Source organism: Lithobates pipiens, unplaced genomic scaffold (assembly GCF_037356315.1).
Source record: "Lithobates pipiens isolate NorthernLeopardFrog02 unplaced genomic scaffold, aLitPip1_a1.2 Scaffold_28, whole genome shotgun sequence".
Classification (NCBI taxonomy): Eukaryota; Metazoa; Chordata; class Amphibia; order Anura; family Ranidae; genus Lithobates; species Lithobates pipiens.
In genome coordinates this window covers 21,365,874-21,389,090 of record NW_027507789.1, presented here as the reverse complement: position 1 = coordinate 21,389,090, position 23,217 = coordinate 21,365,874, and the positions used below count along the sequence as shown (strand labels likewise).

The window sequence follows — 23,217 nt, the reverse complement described above, 5'->3', positions numbered from 1 at the left end:
TGGATACCATGTGCAACAAAGACCCTGGAACCAAATACTTGGGAAAACTAATGCTGACCATACAGTATACAATTTTCTTATTCAATTTCCTTTAGATTTTACCTTCAATTACGTACGGTGCCTTGAAAAAGTATTCATACCCCCCTTAAAATGTTCCACATTTTGTCCTGTTGCAACCAAAAACGTCAATGTATTTTATTGGGATTTTATGGGATAGACCAACACAAAGTGGCACAGAATTGTGAAGTGATATAAAACTGCCACATTGGAGGCGGCCTATAAGCACCTGCACTGGTACTGGGTCCCAGCCCGTACCGCCAAGCCAAACCCATCATGTAATGACAGATGCTTTCGGGTTGTGGTCAAAGAGGAGATGAACTACACACATGGTGGTCTTGCCCCCGTCTTGTAGGATTCTGGTCAAGGGTCTTTGGCCTACTATCCTCCCTATTTCATGTCCCCTTCCATAAGGACCCCAAGTTTGCATTACTCCATTGCCCGCTCCTGGGCCTTTTCTCTCACCAACAGAAACTAGCCACATACCGTATTTATCGGCGTATAACACGCACTTCTTCCCCTTAAAATCAGGGGAAAATCGTGGGCGAGAGCTCCAATAGTGTACTACTGTATATGTAACGTTTATTGATATATAGATAAATATCAATAAACGGTTATGGATAGAAGGTGGTAAAGCATGAATAAAATTCTTTGCCAGCAAACACAAATTCTTTCATCTGCACTTCTGGGGTCACGAGGGGTACGATGGAGTCATTTGTATTCAGCCCCCTTTATTCGGATACCCCTAACTAAAATCTAGTGCAGGGGTCTCAAACTGGTGGCCCTCCAGCTGTTTCGAGACTACAAGTCCCATCATGCCTCTGCCTATCGGAAGTTATGCTTGTAACTGTCAGCCTTGCAATGCCTCATGGGACTTGTAGTTTTGCAACACCTGGAGGGCCACCAGTTTAAGACCCCTGCTATAGTGGAACCAATTGCCTTCAGATGTCACCTAATTAGAGTCCACCTGTGTGTAATTTAAAGCGGGATTCCACCCTAAAGTGGAACCTCCGCTGATCGGAACCCCCCCCCCCCCCCTCCGGTGTCACAATTGACACCTTTCAGGGGGGAGGGGGGTGGAGATACCTGTCAAAGACAGGTATTTTCACCCACTTCCGGACATAGACTCCCACGGGAGTCTACGCCATTTCCTGCCCTGCCGCGCTGTCTGCTGGGACACACACGGGTCCCAGTGACAGCGCGGAGATTTCCTATTGCGCGGCGCGGCTCGCGCATGCGCAGTAGGGAACCGGGAAGTGAAGCCGATTCGCTTTACTTCCTGATTCCCTCACCTCGAATGGCGGCGGCAGCAGCCAAGTTCCCGAGCGGTCGATCGGCCTCGGCTGCTGGCATCGCTGGAACCCGGGACAGGTGAGTGTCCATTTATTAAAAGTCAGCAGCTGTAGTATTTATAGCTGCTGGCTTTTAATATTTTTTTTTTGGGCCGAATCCCTCTTTAATCTCAGTATAAATACAGTTGTTCTGTGAAGCCAGAGGCATGATGGGACTTGTAGTTCTGAAACAGCTTAAGGGGCCCAGGTTGCCCACCTCTGGTTTAGATCAAAGCATATCCATGTTTTAGAATGGCCCAGTCAGAGTCCAGACCTAAATCCAACTGCGAATCTGTGGCAAGACTTTAAAATTGCTGCTCAAAGACGCTCTCCATCCAATCTGACAGAGCTTGAGTTATTTTGCAAAGAGACCCCACATTCAGTGATGAGGGACGCTTACCAGATGGTATGGACCACCTATTGCTAGAATGGTCAGATGGTCAGAACAACCTGCCAGGTATAGAAAACCAGGAAGCCTCTGGGACACTCTGGTAGTAGGATGGGTCCTCTGGTGGGGTCAAACTCACAGTGGGATATCCAAACCAGCTGGAACCAGAAGGTAAACCATACAAATAGAGAGCTCCAATGGTGTAATACAGTATATATGTAACATATATTGATATATGGATGAATATCAATAAACGGTTATGGATAAAAAGCGTTCAAGCGTGAATAAAATCCTTTGCCAGCAAACACAAATTCTTTCACCTGCACTTCTGGGATCACGAGGAGCACGATGGAGTCATTTGTATTCAGCCCCCTTTATTCTGATACCCCTAACTAAAATCTAGTGCAGAGGTCTCAAACTGGTTGCCCTCCAGCAGTTGCGAGACTACAAGTCCCCTCGTGCTTCTGCCTATGGGAAGTTATGCTTGTAACTGTCAGCCTTGTAATGCCTCATGGGACTTGTAGTTTTGCTACAGCTGGAGAGCCACCAGTTTGAGACCCCTGATCTAGTGGAACCGATTGCCTTCAGAAGTCACCTAATTAGAGTCCACCTGTGTGTAATTTAATCTCAGTATAAATACAGTTGTTCTGTGAAGCCCCCAGAGGTTTGTTGGAGAACCTTGGTGAACAAACAGCATCCATGAAGACCAAGGAACACACCAGGCAGGTCAGGGATAAAGTTGTGGAGAAGTTATAAAGCAGGGTTAGGTTATTAAAAAAAAATCCCAAGCTTTGAACATATCTCATGGCACACTGTTCAATACATCATCCGAAACTGGAAAGAGTATGGCACAACTGCAAACCTACCAAGACATGCCCGTCCACCTAAACTGACTGGCCGGGCAAGGAGAGCATTCATCATAAAGCACCCAAGAGGTCCATGGTAACTCTGCAGGAGCTGCAGAGATCCACAGCTCAGGTGGGAGAATCTGTCCACAGGACAACTATTAGTCGTGCTCTCCACAAATCTGACCTTTTATGGAAGATGTGCAAGAAAAAAGCCATTGTTGAAAGCCATAAAGTCCTGTTTGCGAGAAGCCATGTGGGGGACACAGCAAACATGTGGAAGAAGGTGCTCTGGTCAGATGAGACCAAAATTGAACTTTTTGGCCTAAAAGCAAAATGTTATGTGTGACGGAAAACGAACACTGCACATCACCCTGAACACGCCACCCCCACCGTGAAACATGGTGATGGCAGTATCTAGTTGTGGAGATGCTTTTCTTCAGCAGGGACAGGGAAGCTGGTCAGAGTTGATGAGAAGATGGATGGAGCCAAATACAGGGCAATCTTAGAAGAAAACCTGTTAAGCCCCATACACACTATCGGATTTTATACTGACTTTTTTTTTCCTATCCTCCAGATTTACCAAAACCATAAAATATGAAGTCAAATCTTAGGAATTTCAATTTGTATACAATCAGGCAGGCCCTTGCACTACATGGTTTTGGTAAATCGGGAGACAAAAATCAGCATAAAATTTGATAGTGTGTATGGGGCTTTAGAGTCTGCAAATGACTTGAGACTGGGGCGGAGGTTCACCTTCCAGCAGGACAACGACCCGAAACATACAGCCAGAGTTACAATGGAATGGTTTATCGGGGGTAGGCAACCCGAGGCCCTCTAGCTGTTGTGGAACTATACTTCCCATGATGCATTGCAAGGCTGGCAGTTACAATTGCTCCCAGAGGCGTGATGGGACTTGTAGTTCTGCAACAGCTTAAGGGGCCCAGGTTGCCCATCTCTGGTTTAGATCAAAGCATATTTGTGTGTTAGAATGGCCCAGTCAGGGTCCAGACCTAAATCCAACTGAGAATCTGTGGCAAGACTTGAAAATTGCTGCTCACAGACGCTCTCCATCCAATCTGACAGAGCTTGAGTTATTTTGCAAAGAAGAATGGGCAGAAATGTCACCTTCTAGATGTGCAAATCTGGTAGAGACACCCCCAAAAAGACTTGTAGCTGTAATTGCTGTGAAAGGAGGTTCTACAAAGTATTGACTCCGGGGGGCGCCATACAAATGTACCCCACACTTTTCACATATTTATTTGTAAAAAAAAAAATTGAAAGCCATTTATCATTTTCCTTCCACTTCACAGTTATGTGCCACTTTGTGTTGGTCTTTCACAAAAAATCCCAATAAAATACATTTCCGGTTTAGGTTGTAACATGACAAAATGTGGAACATTTCAAGGGGTCTGAATACTTTTTCAAGGCACTATAGTGCAAGGGCCTGCCTGATCACACACACATTAAAAGTGTTTGGGTTTGACCTCATATTAGCTGGTTTTGGTAAATCTAAATGAAAATTGTACAAGAAAATTGTATAAAGTATGGCCAACCTAACACTCAGTGATAGTAACAAGCCACACACTGGTCTACATGACTACGGTAGATGTAGTCCGGTGCTGACTGGCATACTACAAGCTTGTAAATCAGCAGTGGCCATGCAACATCTTCTTATCCCACGGTAGTATAAGCAGGCACTGCCTACATCATGGGTTTACTTCCTCTTTGTCTCCCTGCAAAGGTAAAGCATAATGGGCTACTGTATTAGACAGGTCTCTGCATCTCCCCCCTGGAAGGTGCCGAATGTGACACCTGGGGGGATGGGGGGGGATTCCAAAAAGCAGAAGTTCCATTTTTGGGTGGCACTCCGGTTGAGTGATGCTGGGTGTATTTCAACCCGGTGACCGAGGGCATCTTGTGGACATAAAGAAGTACTGCAGGGGGGAGCTAGAGAATACAGGTGAACATTACAACTCAAGTTGCCTTTTCATTTTTCCTTTTTGGGCTATTAGCCACTTTCCGCCCAAGGTCATCATATAATGTCCTGGACTTTAAATGGGGATATCTGAATATATATATATATATATATATATATATATTTCTGATGTTACATAGTAAGGTTGAATAAAGACACCAGTCCATCTTGAGTGAGTGTGGGTGCGTGTTTACAACATCCCTATCCCTGTACATTGTGTCTCATTAAGATGCTCATCTATTATATATTTAAGATACCCACATAGTGCCATCAATTTACGCAGCACTCCACACATACATTGCACACTCACATCGGTACCTACCCTCAAGGAGCCCACAATCCAAGGTTCCCAACTCACATTCATATACTAGGGCCAATTTTGGATAGAAGCCAATTAACCTACCTGCATGTTTTTGGAATGCACAGGGAGAACATGCAACTACAGGCAGGTAGTGTCATGGTTGGGATTTGAACCAGCAACTCTTTTTACTGCTAGGTGAGAATGCTACACACTACACCACTACACCACTGTGCAGCTGCACCCATCATTCTGACATCTTTTTCAGCCAGCGATTCCCTGCACTGTAAGAACAATCTGGGCCGCTTGATCGTTCTCACAGGCGACCCCCTCCTGGCACCCTCCAGTGCTTCTACCAGCTTGCCCGTGCGATCAGCGAGCCAGAGAAGAAATCCTGCACCCAGAAGGTCACCATAGAGAATACCAGAGACCAGATGGTCCCCAGCTGTCTATGATCTTCGGAGGCCCAGGCGTGACGTTACGGCCGTGTACACATCTCTACATAAAGAGGACCTGTCATGCCCTATCCCTATAACAAGGGATGTTTAAATTCCTTGTAATAGGAATAAAAGTGATTAAAAAAAAAAAAGAAGAAAAATGAAAGGGAAAGTGTAAAAATAAAACAATAAAATAAGCAATAAAAATGATTTTTTTTTCTTTAAAGTGCCCCCATCCCTGCATAGAGAAGCGAACGCAAATGTACATCGCAACCACATATGTAAACTGTGTTCATACCACAGATGTGAGGTATTGCTGCAAACAGAGAGAGAGAGAGAGCAACAATTCTAGCCCATGACTTTCTCTGTAACTCCAAACTCTTAAGCCCCATACACACATCAGATTTTCTGCTGATTTTTTTTCCTTCAGATTTACCAACACCATGTAGTGTAAAGGCCCTGCCTGATTCTATACACATTGAAACTCCTAAGGTTTGACCTCATATTATATGGTTTTGGTAAATCTGAAGAAAAAAAAAATCTGCAGAAAATCTGTTAGTGTGTATGGGGCTTCAACCTGTAAAAAAAATTAAAGCGCCACCTATGGAGACTTTTAAAGCGGGTTTGCACTGTGGAAAAAAATATGAAAAGCCAGCAGCTACAAATACTGCAGCTGCTGACTTTTAATAAATGGACACTCACCTGTCCCAGGATCCAGCGATGCCGGCAGCCGAGGCAGATCGATCACTCGGCTGCTGCCGCCACCATTCTAGGTGAGGGAATCAGGAAGTGAAGCGATGCGGCTTCACTTCCCGGTTCTCTACTGCGCATGCGCGAGTCGCGCAGCGCAATAGGAATTGTCCGCGCTGTGTCTGGGACCCGTGTGTGTCCCAGCAGACAGCGCGCAGGGACAGGAAGAGTAATAGACTCCCGTGGGAGTCTCTGCCCGGAAGTGGGTGTAAATACCTGTCTTTGACAGGTATCTGCACCCCCCTCCCCCCTGAAAGGTGCCAAGTGTGACACCAGAGGGGGGGGGGTTTCCGATCAGCGGAAGTTCCACTTTAGGGTGGAACCCCACTTTAAGTACCGTAGGTTGGCGCCATGCCACGAGTGTGCGCAATTTTAAAGTGTGACATGTTACGTATTGGGTACTTGGCGTAACATCACCTGTAACATTATACAATAAAATTGGGTTAACTTCAGTGTTTTGGGGTTTTTTTTCTTTTATTAATGAGACAGCCCCCCCCCCCCCAAAAATACATTTGAAAAGTTGCTGCGCAAATACAGTGTGACATTAAAAAAAAGTTGCAATGATCGCCATTTAATTCCCTAGGACAGTGATGGTGAACCTTGGCACCCCAGATGTTTTGGAACTACATTTCCCATGATGCTCATGCACTCTGCAGTGTAGTGGAGCATCATGGGAAATGTAGTTCCAAAACATCTGGGGGTGCCAATGTTCGCCATCAATACCCTAGGGCAGTGATGGCGAACCTTGGCACTCCAGATGTTTTGGAACTACATTTCCCATGATGCTCAACTGCAATGAAGAGTGCATGAGCATCATGGGAAATGTAGTTCCAAAAACATGTGGAGTGCCAAGGTTTGCCATCACTGCCCTAGGGTCTCTGCTTTAAAAAAACATATATAATGTTTGGGTCTTCTGAGTAATTTTCTAGCAAACAAATAATTATTTTTACATGTAGGAGAGGTGTGCCAGAATAAGGCCCGGTATGCAAGTGGTTAAATTGAAAAAAAAATAAAAAATGCCGGAAATTGAGCTTTAAGTGGAAAAAGAGATTCATGTACTGTATGAATGATAAGGCATACATGCCAGAAAATTTTCTATAGAACGTATGAAACAAAACTGCATAGGAAATAGGATTTGTTCAAAATGGAGTAGAACATGAGAGCTTATTAGAAGATTGAGCACATTTTGTATTTTCTTTTTGTTATTGTTCGTTTTTTTTTTTTTATTATTCGTTTTTAAAAATAGGTTAAAAAAAAAACCTAATCATACAAAGTAAAGAAGATCCAGTATGCTTACATATATATATATACATTACATTGAGAAGTGGTATAACAAAGCATTATGGAATCAAAATGCAAATCGACTAGTACTGTAAAAACAAGAAGCAAATGGAAATAAATACTTTGGTAGGAGATATACCCTGTGTTCTGGGAAAGGAGGAATAAAAATCAGATTACAACACCTCCAGCCATGAATGAACCCCCAGCAAAGACCAGTAAGGCAGACCCCTTTCACAATGGGGCGGGAACGGCGCCGGCGGTGGTATTTGGCTGCTAGCGGGGCGGTTTTACCCCCCCCCCCATAGCGGCCGAGAAAGGGTTAAAACCACCGCAAATCGCTGCTGCTGGCAGTATAGGCGCCCTGCCCCATTGATTTCAATGGGCAGGAGTGATGTATACACCACTCCTTTACTGCTCCAATGATGCTGCTAGCAGGACTTTTTATTTACCGTCCTGCCAGTGCACTGCTCCAGTGTGAAAGCCCTCTGAGACACAGCATTTCATGGCGATTTTTATTTTTTTAGCGCTGTAGCGCCTGCAAAGCGCCCCCAGTGTGAAAGGGGAAAGAGGGGGGGCAGGGAGAAGAGAGGGGAAAAAAGGGGGGGGGCGGTAAAAGACATTTCTCTGTACACAGGCGCCTCCATCTGGTACATTATGGGTGTCCAAACTCAACTTCATTGTGGCCACATCAGCATAGTATTTATTGTATGTAGACCTTACCTATACTTACCTTTTTTATTTTTTTCCCATAGTAACAACATTACAACTGAAGGAGGAGATGCTAGACGGAGACGATTATTCTTTTCTCCAGGGAGCCTCTGACCAGGAGAGCAACGGGTCCGGCAGCTACTACATCAAACAAGAACCCTGATGCAAGTTGAACAATTCTTAAATTAATAACCCTATAAGAATGTTTTCTTACAAAAACAAAACAGACAAAAAAAAAAAAAATAACTGAATCTAAAAAAAAAAAAAACACACACAAAAAATGGACTCGCGTGCAGGGACATTCTGTTCAGTGACAAAGAAAATATTTTGGTGAAGAAAAAAAAAGTTTTACAATTTATTAAATAACGTCGACGATTTTGTGTTGTATTTGAAGTTTTTGAAAAGAAATGTAATATTTTCAGATTTTACAAATATTGTGCATTGTAGGCAAGGAAACAGATTTTTTTTTTTCTTTTGGTACCTTTTTTGCAGGGCTAGATTATTTGTTTAGGAAGGGTGATATTTTGCAAAAAAAGAAAAAAATCAAAAACCAAAAAAAAAAAAAGTTCACAATCTTGGTACACACTGGGTAGCTTTTTTTGGTGACCAGGAAATGTATTTTAGTTACTAAACTTTGCTTAAAGAAAAATTTTAAATGACTAATGCATTTATTAACTGTGTAAATGAAAAAATATGCCCTTCTGTAATTATTTTTTAAAATTATTGTCAAGCTTAAAGGGGATTTTTCTTTATGTGGTTTTTTTAGTTGTTGTTTTTGTTGTTTTTTTACTGGTATTTTTTGCATTTAATTGTTGCTTCAGCTCTGTACACACTGAACTTTACGTGGATGCTCTAAAATTCTTTGCCCTCTGGATTTGTATGAGTTTAGTGTAGTCATAACATATAATTCCCTTGGACCACAGACACTTCATATTTGTGGGGTCCCCCTTTTAAACTCTGCGGTCCTCCTGCTTCAACCGCAAAGGTAACCCAGATATGGTATACGGCAGTTTACGGAATATCAAGCCAAAAACTTTTTTTTTTAGTTCTGAATGGCGTTAGGAAGAACCCTAATCTTGTTGGACTGATACTGCTATCCGGGGGTTCCAACTGAGGGATTTCCCCTCACTTCCTGTCCTGCTGACAAGGGTTTCACCAGACAGGAAGTTGGAAAAATAATCTGCAGCAAGGACACAGAAGTACAAATCTGAGACGGGTCCTAGCTTTTTTTTGCCCACCCCATTGAAGAAAGGAATTTTAATTTTGTTCTAGAATAACCCTTGTTTATTCTCTGGTAAAATGTTGCCAACAGGACAGGAAGTGAAGGGAAATCTTTGTAATGGGAGCCAATGGTAAAAACATGACAGGGGTTCCAATCCTTCCCCACTCTATCCAAAATGTAAAAAAAAAATAGTTGTAGCTGGGCATACCACAAGAACGTATGATGGCTTTTGGCCAATTTTAATTTTATTAGCTTCACATGTTTTTAAACTGATATTTTATATAATGTATGCAATTGTTTTATCGATCTTTATTTTGCAAAAAAAAAACAAAAGAAAAAAAATGGGTTGCATAACAGACACTTAGTTTGCTCGGCACTACCTGCATGCCAGGCTGACTCACTGATTGATTTAATGCAGAGCACACATGGGTCGAATTCCAAACAAATTTTCTTTTGAATATCAGAAATTGTATGGATTTTGTGATCCAACGGTGCCAACATTGATTTCGAAATTCGACCAAACGAGCCTTCAATTTCATCTCATGTTGCTACAGAAAAAAAATTTCATGGCTGTGAATCTTCTTTCTTTTTTTTTTTTTTTTTTTGTGAATTTTCTTTGCTTGCACTCATGAACATTTTTTCGATTATTTTTCTTGCACGATTCTCCCATTATTAAATAGAAAAGCATTTGTTTTTCAAAAAAAATTCCATGACCGATCACTCAAATTCGATGGCCGCATAAAAATCGCATTCTGCTCCCACTAATGGTGAGAAATTTGAAAGAAAATTCTTAGTTGAGATTTTCTAAAAGATAATTATTTCGGACTTCAACCCATGTATGGCCGGCCTAAGGGTTGAGGGAGGGGGTCCTTTTACTCATTCAGCTGTGTGTGTGTAATCTGATATCGTCTGTGGTGTATGAAATATTTTCATGTAATATTTTATGTCTACCTGGCTAAAATAATATTTTTTAAATATTTGTATTTTTTTTTTTTAACATATTTGTAAAAAAAACAAAAAAAAACCCCCACCATAATTCCCTTTTTTTAAATTCATCAAAATCATTCTCATAAACTTTTTTTGTATTAGCTAAAATCAAAGCTGATCAGTGTGCGTGAGCTTTCACCAAGGAAAATGCTTAATTGCGTGTTTGAACAGCAAATTTGGTAGTGTCGGGCTGGATACGCACCTCCCCTAGTTTTTTCTATAGGCTGGATGGACAGCTCCCCTAGTTTTTGACATAGGCTGTATTGTCACCTCCATAGGTTTCTCCATAGGCTGTAGTGACATCTCCGTAGGTTTTTCCATAGGCTGTATTGACACCTACATAGGTTTTTCCATTAACTGGATTGACGTCTTCACAGGTTTTTCCATAAGCAGGATTCACACCTCCATAAGTTTTTTCCATCGGCTGGATTGACACCTCCATAGGTTTCTCCGTAGGCTGTATTGACATCTCTGTAGGTTTTTCCATAGGCTGTATTGACACCCCCATAGGTTTCTCCATAAACTGGATTGACGTCTCCATAGGTTTTTCCATAGGCTGGATTGACATCTCCATAGGTTTTTCCATAGGCAGGATTCACACCTCCATACGTTTTTTTCCATCGGTTGGATTGACACCTCCATTGGTTCTTCCATCAGCTGGATTGACACCTCCATAGGTTTTTCCATAGGCTGGATTCACACCTCCATAAATTTTTTTCCATCGGCTGGATTGACACCTCCATAGGTTTCTTCATAGGCTGTATTGACATCTCTGTAGGTTTTTCCATAGGCTGTATTGACACCTCCATAGGTTTCTCCATAGGCTGTATTGACACCTACATAGGTTTTTCCATAAACTGGACTGACGTCTTCATAGGTTTTTCCATAGGCTGGATTGACATCTCCATAGGTTTTTCCATAGGCAGGATTCACACCTCCATACGTTTTTTTCCATCGGTTGGATTGACACCTCCATAGGTTTTTCCATAGGCTGGATTCACACCTCCATAAATTTTTTTCCATCGGCTGGATTGACACCTCCATAGGTTTCTTCATAGGCTGTATTGACATCTCTGTAGGTTTTTCCATAGGCTGTATTGACACCTCCATAGGTTTCTCCATAGGCTGTATTGACACCTACATAGGTTTTTCCATAAACTTGATTGACGTCTCCATAGGTTTTTCCATAGGCTGGATTGACGTCTCTATAGGTTTTTCCATAGGCAGGATTCACACCTCCATACGTTTTTTTCCATCGGTTGGATTGACACCTCCATTGGTTCTTCCATCAGCTGGATTGACAAGAGACGCATGGAAAATAAAAAATAGAACCAGACAGAGGTTTTTAACCTTCTTTAAAAAAAAAATGGCTTTAAATTTACTTTTCTTGGAGTTTGGCACATCATTCTTGTTGATGAATAAGAAAATCTTGCCGAATATTGAAAATTCAGTGTTGGGTTAATTCCAGGGGTATATAAAGGATTGTAGGTGTTATGCTGTCATCTCTGTTGGTGCCGTCATTTTTACATCTGAACTCCAGGAACATATAAAAAAAAAAAAATACCCTTGCAATGGGGCAACCCCACACTACAAGGGTTAAGTGCTCATTTTATTCTAGGATGGGGGTCTTCAAACTTTCTAAACAAAGGGCCAGTTTACTGTCCATCAGACTTTAGAAGGGCCAGCCCGTGGCCAGCTGGAGTAGAAAATGCCTCAGTATGAGTGGGTGTAGACATGTCTCAGGCTTGGTGGTCAGTGGGAGTAAAAAAAAAAAATGATATAGTGGCTGGTCAGTAGGAGGATGAATAGTTTTATTGGTGTAGATTGAAAGAATAGTGCCCCATCGTTGTTCCCCAAGACTAAGCTCTGGAGGAGGGGGGGAGCTCAGCGAAACGCATTGGCAACGTGACCTGGTGGGGACCCAGACTGACGTTGGCTCTCTTATCACAACCATAGGACTCCGTGGATGTCCACCAGGCATTTTTTAGTGGCCCATCATTGGCATCTGTGGGAGGATCATTGCCCCATCAATGGTGTCAGTGGGGTCGACTAATGACCCATCGTTGGTGTCACTGGAAGAAAAAATGCACCATCGTTGGTGTCAGTGGTAGTAAAAATGCCCCATCGGTGTCAGTGGTAGAAAAAATGATCCATTGTTGGAGTCAGTGGAAGGAATAGTTCATCGTATCAGTGTGGGTAACAATGCCACAAGGCCAGCATACACACGAGCAAAGGGCTGCAATTGGGCCCACGGGATACAGTTTGGAGACCACTGCTCTAGGGGAACATTAGGAGGGACTTACCTTATTCTCCAGGCAGCCAGAACTCTCCTCTTCCCTCTGATACTCTTGATTGTCAGCAGGGAGGCTCAGTGTCCTCATTTACAATGCAGGACTGCTGGTCCTGCATTGTACATAATGACATCAGAGTGCTACCAATGGGGATATTCTTATATGCAGACGAACATGTAACCCCCGCGGTGCAAGGGGATCACCATTGCAAGGGAATTTCTTTACCTTTCCCAGTGTTCAGCTTTAAGTGGAAGGTGTTATTTCATCCTGAAAAAAAGATTGAAAGCCAAGGTGGAGCCAGGGGAATTTGAAGCAGGAAACTATTATAGATTTTTTATTTTTTTTTGCATTCCTAATGTTTAAGGTGAAGCAGCATGAGCAAGGTATCGCTAATCCAATATCTGGCCAGGTACAGATCATTGTGCCTTAATACACATCAGTCACTGGTGACATGCTCGTATTGTGTTGTTTGTGCCTAGTTGGTTGTATATTTGGTCGGTGATTTGATAGAGTGTAATATTGGTTTGTCCAGCAGATGTCTGTTGTAACAGCTTTGGCCAATAGCAAGAGTTGGTCAGGGTCTGCATTGGGGGATGTCATCCTTCCATTACATTGATGAAATACTGTGCAGGGGTCTACAAACTTTATAAACAAAGGGCCAGTTTACAGTGCTCCATCATTGATGTCAGTAGGAAGAACAGTTCCCCATCATTGGTGTTAGTGGGAGGAATAGTGCTCCATCACTGGTGTCAGTGGAAGAAATTGGTATCAATGGGAAGACTAGTGCCCTATCATTGGTGTCAGTGGGAGGAACAGTACTCCATAATTGGTGTCAGTGGGAAGAATAGTTCCTCATTGTTGGTGTCAGGGTGTTGGTGTCAGGGTCTGCATTGGGGGATGTCATCCTTCCATTACATTGATGAACTACTGTGCAGGGGTCTACAAACTTTATAAACAAAGGGCCAGTTTACAGTGCCCCATCATTGGCGTCAGTAGGAAGAACAGTGCCCCATCATTGGTGTTAGTGGGAGGAATAGTGCCCCATCACTGGTGTCAGTGGAAGAAATTGGTATCAATGGGAGGACTAGTGCCCTATCATTGGTGTCAGTGGGAGGAACAGTACTCCATAATTGGTGTCAGTTGGAAGAATAGTTCCTCATTGTTGGTGTCAGTGGGAGAAACTGTGCTCCATAATTGGTGTCAGTTGGAAGAATAGTTCCTCATTGTTGGTGTCAGTGGGAGAAACCGTGCTCCATAATTGGTGTCAGTGGGAAGAATAGTGCCCCGTTGTTGGTGTCAGTTGTAGGAACTATGCCCCACTGTCGCTGGGCCGGATAAAAGCAAGAAAAGGGCCTCATCAGGCCCCTGGACTGCAGTTTGGAGACCACTGTACTACTGTTACCTCTGGGGTGAGAAAGGAACAAGAAATGACCCCAATAAAAAGATACAGTACAAAGAAATTCCAAAAATCAAGGGAAAGTCTGCCCAAAATTTAGCAGGTTAGATCACCTACTTTTTCTAGCTGCCTAAAATGGCAGTTTTGGGTGAGCCAACTCTTTAAGCCTACCCATAACCGGGATCATAATTTTTAGGTTGTAGTTGGTGTGGTCACTAAGTCCAGGCTCCACCCCAGCTCAGCTGCTTACCATAGAGTCAGTGACTACCCAGCCAAGATCACTTCTAAGTGGACCTACCCTTGATTTTTTTTATTTAAACTAGGACAGTTGTGATCTCCTATAGTGTCCATCCAGATTATCATTAATCTTTACAGTAATTTTCTTTTCTTTTTTTTTTTTCTGTAAGGGCTTTGTCGCTAATGTGGTGCTGTCAGACATTGGAAAACAGTTGCTTTTTAAATCTTGGGTGATTTCTTTTTTTTTTTGTTCCTGGGTTGGTATTTAAATAAGAACTCAGTGGCTTTTGAGTAGGAGGGATGGGGCTGACGTTTTAAAGGGCTAGTCCATGTATTGTTTCCAAGTGAGAATCAGAGAGAATACACTTTATAAATGGCATATCCTCATTGGCCCTGGGCTCTTTGGCTATACCAGTGTGATGGACCCTTGAGATCCATGACTCAATACTGTATTTTTCCTTTTTCTGGGTGTTGGCAGTGTAGAAATGTTATTGGCAAATCTGGGACACTCAATGGGATGAAGGAGGACTGGTGAAGGACGTGTGAACTTTACATGCTCCACTTACCCCCCCCCAGGCCATATGATAGTTTCAACCTGACACTTTAACCTAAATTTGTTCCGCAACCAGGGGCCTCCGTTAGAAATCATGGAACCCCTCCTTCCCTTTCTCTCTCCTCTAGCCTCCACACACTTAGATCTCTCACTTTTCTGCCTCCGGTTAGAGCCTTTCTTGCATGGTTAGTGACCCATTAGCACCCACCCTGAGTTCTGTAGTCCCCTTAGTGCCAGTTTTGTGGAGAATGTCAGAGATCGTCTCCAAAGCTCCTTCCTAGCAATCCTAATAAGCCTTCCGCTACAGCACTCACTCTTGCAGTGCAAGGTCTGTTCCGTACCTTGGCCCCACCATACAAAATCATGAAGCCACATACAGCCTAACTGCCAGTTCCAGACCTTCTATCTCACCCAGTTGGACCTGGTATGGTAGAACTGCCTATACTCCCCTATTGGCGGCCTGCCTCAACCTAAGCCTCAAACCTAACTTTTACATTTATTTGCAGCGAGAACCGGCATTGCCATTCAATTTAGATGGCACCCCAATGCTACTTTGCAGCACACCTCAAAGCACATGTGTTTTAGTGAGTAATCTGTGTTTTTTAGCAGTGTGTGGGAACAATTAGCCCTTATCTGATTTTATGTACGTTGTTCACCATACATCTTAACACGCAGTACCATACGTTGCGTTAGGGCCCAAGTACCAACGTTTTTGCATCAACTTCCATGAGGCTATGAGTAGAAGAAGCTAGACTTGATATGCCATAAGACTGGAACAACTGCGGCTCATTTATGAGACATGTTCCTACATCAACCTTACATCTTCCCTTTCCAACCAAAACCAATGAGAGGGGTTTTCCTAAAATTTTACACCACTACAAAGCTAAGGCATCTATATGCACTGACGTTGTCTATTAAGGTCACAACACAATGCTCGTAGTCCAATAAGTGAGCAAACCAAGTTTTTTATCCTGTACAAAAATGACTCAAGGAGCAACAGTCCTTCTTGCGTTTCCTCCATGGGCCTCATGCTGCTACATGACAGCTCAGCACATCTTACACCAATCTATTATGATATACCAGAGTTCCTGGTCTTCTGGCCATGTGATTTGTAATGTTGCCAATCTCTGTTATCCCCAATCACCAGAGTGATGGCACTTACATTACATGAGAAGTGTCCCTTGTGCTGGTGGATGCTGTGTTATGTGAAAGTCCTCTGCCCCTCCACCTCCGCAGCAGTAATCTATCAGTATTGCAGGGTTCCGTACTGCCACTGGACTGTTGTAGGCACTTGTCAAGAATGCCAACTATGCCCACCCTTTCTGTCCCCCCTCCTACAGTCAAATAAGCTGTACTATAGATTCTGTCAGTTAAAGGCACTGTATGAATGCAGAATAGACAGATGAATGTAAGGTCCTTCTCCATGACTTTATAAGTGATGGAAGCTATAGGAAACCGCTTCTGTGAATGAAGGAAGGAGGCGGAAAGGGCAGACATGGTTGTCACTGTTGATAAGTGACTATGGCATGTCCAGCGGCTGTATTAACCTTTTGCAGCACCAGATTTAGTGGAGTCTGGTATTTTTTTTGGGGGGGGGGGGGGGGGGGACAAATACCCCGCTCACTTTCTGCAGGTCCGTCCGGCACTTACCCCATCTAGGTGGTGAGCATGGGATCCTGTGTCCTTTCCTCCATCCAGGCAGCCGTGCGTCTCCTCTCCTCCTCCTAGGCATCCAATAGGATTGCTTGTCCTTTCAGCCAATCAGGTGACAGGTCTCAAGACCCACTTCCTGATTGGCCAGGAGGAGGATCATTGTTACAATAGCGAATGTTCACATCTGGGTGGGCTCGGTTCGCATTCTCTGCACCCTATTTTGAAGCCTATTGGAGCCTCTGGCTCTAATCAGGTGCTTAAAAAAACACACACAACCAAGCCCACCCTATTTCGAAGCCTATTAGAGCATCTGGCTCAAATCAGGTACTTCAAACCAAACCCAACCTCCCAATTGAAATCCATGTGTCCGGCGTCCTGCATTGAAGCCGGACGGGGGGTGGCGCCCATGTGCCCTTAATAGACAGGCCGCCCCTGACCAGATTACTGACTTTGGGGGGGGGGCAAAGGACTTTGGAGTTCAACTAGCACGGCACCCACCAGCACAATGGACACTTCTCATTGAATGTAAGTACCGTTCCTTGTGCCAATTTAAAAAAATAAAAAATAAACTTAGACTTGAAGTCTCTTGAGACTTCATTGGCTGTGATGGAAAAATAAATCAGGGGGTAATATCTTTTTATGCAGACCGTCTGAGGATGCGCAAATGTGGCCGCTCCAGAATATCCTCCTACACAGGAAAATAAAGTTATATCTGGATTATACTGTAGTGATAGCAACCCTTGTATGTAAATATGTATTATGCTGAACTGGATGATTTTTACCAATTTGGGTGTTTATGCGATTGTTAAGCTAGGCCTACTTAAAGAAATGTTTTAATATATGAACATTTCAAATTACAAAAGGAGCCAGAATGTGAAATATTAGGACCTATAAGAATTTCAAGTTTAAAACTTCAATTATACTGTATATTCTCAGTTGTGACGGGCCAGTTTTATTTGCCAATTTCAATCTTTACAAGGAAGAAGATGGTTGCCCCTAAATAATCAGTTGCTTATACTTTACTATACAATGGCTACAAACTCAGCAAGTGGTGCATTGGTCACAGGCCTAGTTGTATACAGAGCAGGAGGACTGATGTGACTTGGTATAGCTCAGTGATCTGGGAAATGCTGGAAATGAAGATTGTATATCTGACATGTTAAACTCAAAATAAACAGTTGAGGGGAAAGTAACCTTGTCCCCCCCCCCCCCCCAACAAGCTTGATGTGCTTACCTATCCATGTTCCCTTGTGGCCTCCTCAATGAGTAGGCTATGGTGTCTGAGCTTACCCAGGTGGTAGGGTTCCCAAAAATATCTAAACTCGGATCCAGTTTGTAGAGTATAGCCCCCCCACTGGAAAAATCCTTCACCGCTTAAATCTAGTTATTCCCAGTCACATACATTTTGGCGAGCCAAGCCATAGCAACCATAGAAGAGAGCTATGGGCGATGGGAAAACAACCTTAATCTTTCCTCTAGGAATTATCCAATACTTAAAGTGGCTGTAAACCTCAGACATGAAATAATGAACAAAGCATACCCTTCTATAGTGTGTGCCTGTCTCAATCCAGAGCACTGAGTGACATTTGTGTCAGCTGCTTCATTCCTGCATGAACTACTTCTGACAAGTTTTCCTGACACCAAGGGAAAAATGGTGACAAGGGAGGGACCTCCAGCAGATTGACAGCCTCCAGCTCTGTTCCTGTGTACTCTGTGAAAGGGGGGGGGGGGGTGTTCCTTCCCTCCAATCAGCTCTCAGACCTCTCCTTACTGAGCTCTGCGGAGTGTATCAAATCACTCGTCGCCCCATTTTTTCTGAACTCCCAGACAACCTTATAAATTCAGCACTTGGATGTAGAAAAGAGAAGACAGGTACAATTTATGTAGGAGGATTTGTTTCACCTTCTGTGTATCACCTGAGGATAGTCCCTTCACTGGGTATATATGTAAAGGTTTACAACCACTTTAAATAGCAACAAGGAGTTGTAGCTCATTGCAGCCAAGTAGAATTTAATTGAGCTAACCTCCCTAACTTGTAACCCAATTGTCATAGTATTGAGCGGTTGCTGTATACATGTCTCAGCCCTTGTACACACGGTCGGAGATTCCGACAACCAAATCCGTCAGATGTTGTCCGAAACTGTTGTATACACACGGTCGGAAAAAGTTGTCGGAAAATCCGACATGATGACGTTATTTCGTTACGACGGCACTACGTTCACGCTAGTAGCAAATAGCTTTGATGTAGGAATTTGATCTGAGCATGCGTGGCACTTTGTCCGATCGGAATTCTCTACACATGATCGGAGTATGTCCGATCGGAGCATTTTGTCAGAAAATATTTCCGGCAAGTTGGAAAAGTTGATCTGACGGATATTCCGACTGAAACAGTCCAATGCAGACCACACACAGTCGGAATATCTGACAAAACGCTCCGATCGGACACATTCCGACGGAATCTCCGACCGCGTGTACAAGGGCTTAAACAGGATGGTGGCCATTTGGCGGAACTGCCCATTTTAAGTAGGGATAATTTACCACTAGACTGGAGAGGCATAGGATAGCCGGTGCAAACATGTGACACTAAAATGTGCTTTAGGTGGATCTGGCTTTCGAAATGCCTGTATTTATATATATATTTTTTTATTCTGTGTTCTTTTTTTTTTTTTTTCTTTTATAATTCTAAGGATTTCTGTTTTAGCCATAGTTGAACTTATGCATAAACTTTATTTTTTTTCTATAGTGTTTTTATTGATTTAAAAAAAAAAAAAAAAAAGTTTTGGCCCGAGTTCGACTTAAAATAATCTTTCTTTACTAAACTAACATTGCTCATTAAAACATTGCTCATTATACTGTATGATAAGTCATTCTAAATAAAGTTTTACTTGTTCAAAAGACACAGAAAATACCCAGCTGACAGCACTGACTACCCACTTTCCCCACAACCGATATAGGAAGTACGTTCATGCATTATATACAATATAAATTTAAACAAGCAATAATGTATACAGCATCTGCATGCACAATTAATAGTTGCATATATAGTCATGAGGTTTTTTGTTTTTGTTTTGTTTTTTTCTTTAATTCAAAATGTGATATTTAAGTTTCTTTATATTTGATGCAAGTCTATTTGCACTGAGATATATGGCAGCTGAAATCTTATTCTTTTACTTTAAATACAAAGCATTTCCAGTTATATATTGTGATTCTCATGTATATCCTCATGTATCCCTTTACCACTACAGAAAACTGTCTGTTATTGCTCCACAGCCACCAATGGTAATAGGCGTTCTCCAAGTGACGTTTGATTGGTGGCCATGGAGTTTTAAAGGCAGCTCAGGTGCCCACACGCATCTCAATCCATGAGTTTAATAATCAGATTTTTTTTTTATATATATTTGGACTGTATCTGTGCACAAGCAACTCCAGTTGATCATCTTAAAGTGGTTTTCTACGTCTGCTTAAGTGGGACCCTTCCACCCCCTGATTAAAAATCGCTGGGTAAAAGCCATAAAAAAAAAGAAACCTACACCCCAGTTTTTAGCCGCTTCCTGTAATGACATCATTGGGGCGTTTTCATGGGATCCTGGGAAAGCGGAGAATACTGACTCTCTCAAGTAGACACTCCACCACTATGTAGAAATGCATTGTCACCCGATTCAGAGTCCTCTGCTTTTCTAGGTGATGAGATGGGTATTGGTTAAGTATTTTTGAAATTTTTTTCTTCTTTTAGGCTGGGTTCACACTGCTGTGGCTACGAGAACCGGATGTGATTCGTACCGCACTGCAGTGCAAATCACATCCGATCTCTGTGCGATGCGAGTTCAGCCATACAGATAGTATGGCTGAATTCGCATCGCACCCGCCCCATACTCGCACAGGATCCTTTTTTTGGTCCGCAGCAGAATCGGATCGCATGGGTGTTCACACCATGCGATCCGAGTTTGCAGATCGCACTGCGATATGCGAACTGATCTGGGGGTGTCATTAACGTTTCACTGACACTCCCAGCAGTTCGCATAGGGCAGTGTGAACTGCCGCCCGGAGGTATGCGATGCGGGAACCCGCCGCGGATTCACGGCGTTCCCGCATCGCTGCAATGTGAACCCAGCCTGACACCCCCAGATCAGTTCGCAAATCGCAGTGCGATCTGCAAACTCGGACAGGAATCGCATCGCATGGTGTGAACACCCATACCCATACCTCCGGGCGGCAGTTCACACTGCCCTATGCGAACTGCTGGGAGTGTCAGTGAAACGTTAATGACACCCCCAGATCAGTTCGCATATCGCAGTGCGATCTGCAAACTCGGATCGCATGGTGTGAACACCCATGCGATCCGATTCTGCTGTGGACCAAAAAAAGGATCCTGTGCGAGTATGGGGCGGGTGCGATGCGAATTCAGCCATACTATCTGTATGGCTGAACTCGCATCGCACAGAGATCGGATGTGATTTGCACTGCAGTGCGGTGCGAATCACATCCGGTTCTCGTAGCCGCAGCAGTGTGAACCCAGCCTAAATGTTCTATATTTTTTTTATGGCTTCCACTCAACTGTTTTTAATCAGATGTTGGGGGATTGGCATTTTCATGCAAGGTCTGCTTTAATGCCAACTATACACATTATGATAAACAGTCAATTGACTGTAGATTTAATCGTAGAACACAATTGTTTGCTTGAAAATGATTGTACAAAAAAAATAAATGTTATTTATATTGGTCAAATTGAGGTTGATTTACTAAAATTGGTTAGTGCAAAATCTGGTCCAGCTGTGCACAATAGCCAATCAGCTTCTAACTTCGGCTTGGTCAATTTGACAAAAAAAAAAAAAAGACTGGAGGTTGATTCGCTTCTATGCAGAGCTTCTCCAGATTTTGCACTCTCCAGTTTTAGTAAATCAACTAAAGCCCCATACACACGGTCGGACTTGTACAAACTTTTCCGTGGACTTTTGTACAAAGTGTGTTGTCCACAAGTTTGTATTGCATACACACGGTCGGACTTTTTGACAACAAACACGAACGTAATGACGTCACAACGTACTGACGCCGCTTCAAAAGAGGACGTTCAATGACTCCAGCGCCACCTTTGGTCAACTTCTGTATTGTAGTCTGATCGTTTGCAATGGTTCTGAGCATGCGTGTTTGTACCTTGTACAAAAGTCCGATGCTTTTGCATACACACGGTCGGACTTTGCTCCATCGGACTTCTGTTGTCAAAAAGTTTGTCCGTTCGCAGAGCCAACAAAAGTCCGATGAAAACAGAAAAAGTTTGTCCGATGGAGCGTACACACAGTCGGATGTTGCTCCAAAACAGCTAATTTGCATGTTTGTTGTCAAAAAGTCCGACCGTGTGTACGGGCCTTAAGTCAAGTTTCAACCAGGACTGTTCTTTTATTGATTGAATCTTCTTTTAGAGCAGCCATTTGCTGAAAGATAATTCTCCCCATCTCTAAAAAGTTCTTGTAGCAAACAGGAACAGTTGGACATTTTCCATTTGTTTTCCGGTGTGGTTGTAAAGCGTGTGATATAATAGAACTATTTATTGAGTCTTTTTAAAGCATGAAAAAAAGTAAATTGAATGAGCATTGTAGGAATGGAAGTTGTCCTTTTTTTAATCTTCCCCCGCTCCACTGAGTGGCATCTACCTTTCAAATGACTTACCTTAAATATTGGGTGTGCAGGGGCAGGGCAACACAAGGATCTCAGGGGCAGGGCTAAGGGTAAGATTTTATGTAGGTGGCAATTCAAGGGAGTGGAGGGGGAAAGATAAAGAGACAATTTAAAGCCCAACTTTGGGAAAAACTGAAAGATCTCCCTTGTAAGTGGGCCCACACTGCAAGGGTTATTTGCTTGTTTCTGTCTGTCTAGGACAGTGTTTCTCAACTCCAGTCCTCACGGCACCCCAACAGGCCATGTTTTCAGACTTTCCATTATTTTGCACAGGTGATTTGATCAGTTTCACTGCCTTAGTAATTACCAAGGCTGTTTCATCTGAAGGAAATCCTGAAAACATGACCTGTTGGGGCGCCTTGAGGACTGGAGTTGAGAAACACTGGTCTAGGACAGTGGTCATCAACCCTTTCCTCAGGGCCCACTAACAGGCCAGGTTTTATGTATTACTAGAATACTGCAATCACTGAGCAGCAAATGATATCACCTGTGATGTATTTCAGTTATCTTGCAAACCTGGATTGTTAGTGGGCCCCGAGGACGGGGTTGGTGACCACTGGTCTAGGAGACCAGAAAAGCAGGTTTATTTTCTTGCTCCCTTACACTCCAGCAGGGGACTGTCCCTCTGGGTCCTCAGGGGCAAGGCAAGGCTGTGGGCCCTCACTTGGTCTTAATGATATCAGAGGACTATAGACCACTGGAGTGTAGGGGAAGCTGTAGGACCCACTCTAGCAGTGCAAGAGGATCAGGTAGGTAAAACTACTTACCTGGTACCCCTCAACCATAAACAAGCAAATAACCCTAGCAGTGTGGGCCCACCAGCAAGGGAGGACTGTTTCTTTTCCCAGAGTTCCGCTTTAACTAAAAGTGAAGTTGATGGAAATTTTTTGTCATTTCCATCTAATTCCAAACAAATTCTAAAACTGCAAATGTGTGTGGCGCCATTAATGGATAGAAGCATCTGATTGGCTATGTCTAATGGCCACTAGACTATATTGGCTAAAAGAAGCGAGAAACCAACCCAACAAGGCAATTCAAAACATCTGTGCTTCTCATGGCAACCAATCAGATTCCTCCTGTCTTGCAACATAAAAATGACAGTTCTAACTGGTTGGAGTGCGCCAACGATGAC

The 23,217-nt window shown here is 43.1% G+C and overlaps 1 protein-coding gene across 4 annotated transcripts in view; it reads left to right on the top strand.

The window, feature by feature from the left end:
- MBTD1 (mbt domain containing 1) overlaps positions 1–19,937 on the top strand; it is an 84,773-nt gene extending 64,836 nt beyond the window's left edge. For 3 of the 4 annotated variants that reach the window (XM_077458891.1, XM_077458890.1, XM_077458892.1), the window contains one exon: positions 8,118–19,937. In XM_077458891.1, coding sequence (XP_077315017.1) covers positions 8,118–8,236 — 119 coding nt within the window. In that variant the 3' untranslated portion in view covers positions 8,237–19,937. The remainder of the gene's footprint in view (positions 1–8,117) is intronic. The other variant, XM_077458895.1, reaches the window with a different exon arrangement.
- The last annotated feature ends 3,280 nt before the right edge of the window (positions 19,938–23,217 follow it).